A 4,826-nucleotide genomic window follows, 5' to 3' on the forward strand; every position below is an offset into this window, starting at 1 on the left:
TGTGTGTGTGTGTGTGTGTGTGTGTGTGTGTGTGTGTGTGTGTGTGTCTAAGCTCTTGACTGCAGCTAAATGTATTTCTGCTATGCACACTATACTGTATCCTATTTAGTTATCTAGTATGTATCATTGTTTTGTTGTGTCTCAGTGGAGGGCACATGAATAATTGTTGTAGTCTAAGTCTGCTCGTAACAATAATCATTGTAAAAATAAAGCCTATTTATTCAGTACCACAGCATCGTTGATGACTCGGAGGGCTATGTGACGGCAACCTGAGTGGCATAAGATATGCACGCACACACAGACGTTACAGAGACACAAATGCACTTTTCACTGACACCGGCACGCACACCGAACGCTGAAGGTCCCAATCAGTGTTCTTTCTTTGTTGGGAGTTTAAAATTAGGAATCACACTCAGTGTTTACGCTCGTGGCGCTACCACTGGGCGCCATAAGAGAGGATATGTCATTTTCGGTTAATATCTCTCTCTTTCTTCTGGTTCCCTCTCCAAATTTTCCTCTCTGACTTTTTCTCTCCCCAGACCACAAACGCATACACAGCATTCACACACACACACACACACACACACACACACACACCACCTCCCTTACTTTAACACTCTATTTATTTGCAGGTATCTCTGCTGTGACTCCCAGTCAGATATGAGGGAGTGGTATGCCACTTTCCTAAGTATCCAGGTGCGATCTCACACACACACACACACACACACACACAATATGTTCACAGGCTTTAATACACTTAATTTACGGATATTCTGTAAGTCTGCTATTTGTTTTGTTTCACTTTGTTTCCACTGGCCAATAATCTTTAAGGAATGTAAAAAAACAGACACTGGTTCTTAGCATTAGTGATCTTACAGCAAAGTTGGAGTATACTTCAACAGGACAATTTAAATAGCACGTAAGATGCTCACGTTACATGCATATTACCCTTAACCTGCGGATACTATTGTTGTAATGTCAAATCTCCTCTTGCTCCCTCTCCTCATCTCTCCCTGTGTTCCTGTCCACTCCTCACTAAAGTACGATGGCAACGTGTGGCCTCAGGACGGACTCCAGCAGACACGAGTGAGCCGCGTGTTGCCGGATACGCGTCACGGTAATGTGTCACTGATACCACTGCGTGGCAGTGAGAATGAGATGCGGAACAGCGTGGCAGCTTTCAGCCAAGACCCGCTTGCTGTGAGTGAACCTACCAATCACTGGGAATAATCTAGATCAGACCAGGAAGCTCAATCTGGAGCTACTGGTTTATCAGAGACATTCATGCTGAAACAGGTGGTCCAGACCCTCAACCCTGATTCTCACCAAAGAGGTGAACAAATTTGTGCTAGTTGTGTAATGTGTACATTGCATTTGGAGTGAAAAAAAAAGTCTCCTCTGAATTCTACTCAGTTTTAAAGACATGCACATTTAGTGTTGCTTCAATATTTGTCTTCTCTTTTCATTATTCCCTTCCGCCAAAAGGAAGACAGGAGTTGGGGGTTACATCTGTGCAGAATCAATAATCTCTGTTCAATGATTCATCTTTGATTTAATCATCATGACAAGATCTGGGTTCTTAAACTGGCTCTTTTGACCAGAAACAGACTAAAGGGCGCTTCCTTGAAGTGTTTTCATTAGCCTGGATTCCAGGGCAAGAGAATAAATTCCCAGGTTATGTCTGCGTCTAAAAATGTTTAAGAATCCAGATGAGGTGAAGAGGAGGAGAGGGCAGCATCTTCATATTGTAGGTTTGGATTGAGAACCAACAAAACCAGAATTACAGCAAGAGTCATTCTTGGCGAGGCGCTGCCAAAGCTTTGCAAACAGAATCTTAAGAATAACACATTTAAAGTGAACTCATGCCCGCAGGCAAAATATGGCCACTCGCCAACATTTTGTTTCACAGCACTGCTTCTGGCATGTCAGCTCAGAGTTGTATACTTGGCAAGAATTTGACAAACACCATCACTGTGGTTTGTTGGACTACATTTCAAGCATACTGACATAAATCCGGACCTGCGACATCAATGGTGGTATGCGACCAAATGTCCACAATATAATGATGCAGTTGTCTCCTTCTGGTGTTTCTGTAGCCATCACATGTCTCTCGTTAGTGCGCTGCAGACTGCAGCAGCACATAAGAATTCAACACAGTCTGCTGTTACTTCCATTGGCAAAAACACAATTCCAGGGTTGTTGTTGCCTTCCACATATTTTTCTATTGATCCTTGTCTTTTCAGTGTATCGACTGGATAAAAAAATAAATATTTGGAGCATGAGAGGGGGTGTGATTGCTTTGGTGATGGAGCAGCAGCAGCAGAAGCTGTATTTATGCAAGATGTTTGTGTATGTGGGTGTGGAGGAGAGAGATTTACTGTATATTGATATGCCCAATTTTCAACGTGAAGTAAAAGAGTAAGTACGGAGCACTGACCATGTGTCGGTGTGTGTGTGTGTGTTTGTGTGTGTGTGTGTGTGTGTGTGTGTGTGTGTGTGTGTGTGTGTGTGTGTGTGTGTGTGTGTGTGTGTGTGTGTGTGAGAGAGAGAGAGAGGATGGTTGACTGCTCCTGTTTATGACTCTCAAGGTGAAATCTGATGATGTTTGTTGTGCCTTTTTGAATGTTGGTATCACGCATTCACCACATCTCTCCTTGCTCTGACAAGGCTTCTTCACACTTGTCTTTCTTTTTAGACGTACCATCGACACCTGCTTGCCTCTTAGTCTCTTTCACTCTACGTTTCCCTCCTGTCTGCAGTCCATCAGTCTTCACCTCCTATTTCTACACCTCTCGGTTTCTCCATCTGTCCATCTCCCTCCCTGTCATAACCCCTCTGCTGTTTATCTTTCAGCTCTTTAGAGATGTTCGATAAAGTTCGCTGCAAGAAAGGTATGACGCTTTACAATCTAATTTGACAAGATATAATATATATATATATATGTCATGATCATGAAAGATAAATTAAGCTGATTGGTTGGTTTATCCGTCAGGCTGCCCTCTTGAGCACTTCTTGAGTCCACATCTTGTCGGCTGCCTCAGCGACATGTGTAGTCTGGACACAGATTTTGAGCTTGACTTTTCAAAGGAAAAGTGTATAAGTGGTTTTAAATGTAGAGGTGTGGCTGTGTTTCACTTTGCTGTAATAGATTAAAACTCCCGTACAAATGAATAAAAAGTGTAGGATGTGACAGCACTGATTTGAATGCCTGACTCTCTGGATTTCTGTTCTTTAAAGGCGGACAGTCGGCCTCAGAAGACCTCTGAACATTCCAGTGACGACGTCATTCTGCCGTTGTAAGGGCCACAATGATGGACACTCGTACTCTGTGTGGATTATGGCCTTAGACTGCCATCTGCTCCTTTGAATATGAACTGGACTGAAACGGACAAACAGGATCACATGTAAAATATAAGCAACACTGGCCTCCTGCACAAAATAATGTTCCTTGACTTGATGTACAGTGGAAGCAGCTGGGAGCGGTGGCAGTTTGAAGGGACAGTTTGAGGGACAGTTTGAAGGACTAGGATGGATGTTTGACAAGTCTTCGCCCAATGCTCAACTGTTGGTCAGTGGCACGTGACTCAAACACTGCATTGCATTATGGGACGGAAGCATGAAAGACATGCTGAGAGAAACCTTAATTTCTTTAATGTATTTCAGAAAAGACTTAGTCGAGTTATTCGAGGCACTAGCATTGAACGCTTAGCTTTTGTTTGTTTTTTTAAATAGAAGAATAAAGTTTATTGGCTTGCAGTAGTAGTTCATCTGATTTATAGTTATTTAAAGTTTTATCTTGTATTAAATTGTGTCTTTTGGGAAGTGAAGGAATGAGAGGTATGAGCTGAAAAAAACATTTCCTTTCTTTCGATTAAAAGAAGAAAGTCACAATTGAGTGCAACACGACCGTTGCCAAACTTTGTTAGAATATGTGATAAATTAAAAGAAACTCTTGATTTACTATTGCCCCATATTCTGAATCAAGCATCTTAAGTTTGAAACCATATTCACTTATTCACAATGTATGAAGCCCTGGCCTGATCAGGAGTGTTCCCCATACATACATGGGCAGTTTTATCATTAACCAGCAGTATTTATGAAGTTTTAGATTATGGATTAGTCCCATTGAAATAAACTTCTCTTTTATGTTTGTTGCGCACAATCTTTGTAAGTGTATGTTATTGTAGTTTGTTCATCAAAACAAGGTGCAGAAGTTCAAATGAAAGACCTGGAAGCACAAGAAACAAATTAAAGTGCATTATAATCTTCTATCATTCTTCTACTTGGGTCCAAACTTGGATATATTTTGTCAAAAGGAGAGCCATGAAACAATCTGTATTAACTGTACTAACCTGTCAACGGTTGCCTTACCCAGCTGCCTGAGCTTGAACCGCCCATCTTCATCGCCTTGTAGAGTTGCGTTTGTGCCACCTGTCGGTTTTTCCGTGCTGGAAATACTTCTTATTTATTTGGACAGCAGAGGCCGCTAGATGCTGTAGGGAGCTCCATCTCTGCTGGCGAGACATCATGCCTTTGAGACAAATGTTCATTTTTAACACCGTTTTTTAGGCAGAGTTTGCCGTAAAATGTGTGTATGCATATTGTGCGTGTGTGTGTTATTAGCTGCCCTCCAGTAGAGTCCTCAGCAGGAGAGAAGACTGCTCTGTGTAGTCGTGATTACGACAGTAATTTACACTCTATAAAAAGTATTTATCCCCTACGTGTGCTTTATTTATGTTTAATTGATTTCAACATTGAATCACAGGGGATGCACCATTTATGCGGATTGTCACAATATTGGGTACAAATAATCACAAAATAATTGT

At 41.7% G+C, this 4,826-nt stretch overlaps 1 protein-coding gene across 4 annotated transcripts in view; it reads left to right on the forward strand.

Annotated features, from left to right (window-relative positions):
* arap1 (ArfGAP with RhoGAP domain, ankyrin repeat and PH domain 1) overlaps positions 1 to 4,159 on the forward strand; it is a 42,689-nt gene extending 38,530 nt beyond the window's left edge. For 2 of the 4 annotated variants that reach the window (XR_004213193.1, XR_004213194.1), the window contains exons 31-33: positions 633 to 696; positions 1,042 to 2,891; positions 3,238 to 4,159. Coding sequence is in view for 2 of the 4 variants with exons in the window: in XM_031860666.1 (XP_031716526.1) it covers positions 633 to 696; positions 1,042 to 1,200; positions 2,854 to 2,874 (244 nt within the window). In the remaining 2 variants the exon portion in view is untranslated. The remainder of the gene's footprint in view (positions 1 to 632; positions 697 to 1,041; positions 2,892 to 3,237) is intronic. The other 2 variants (XM_031860666.1, XM_031860667.1) reach the window with 2 other exon arrangements.
* The last annotated feature ends 667 nt before the right edge of the window (positions 4,160 to 4,826 follow it).

The sequence above is a fragment of the Anarrhichthys ocellatus genome, unplaced genomic scaffold (assembly GCF_004355925.1).
Source record: "Anarrhichthys ocellatus isolate YVR2014 unplaced genomic scaffold, GSC_Weel_1.0 scaffold24, whole genome shotgun sequence".
Taxonomy (NCBI): Eukaryota; Metazoa; Chordata; class Actinopteri; order Perciformes; family Anarhichadidae; genus Anarrhichthys; species Anarrhichthys ocellatus.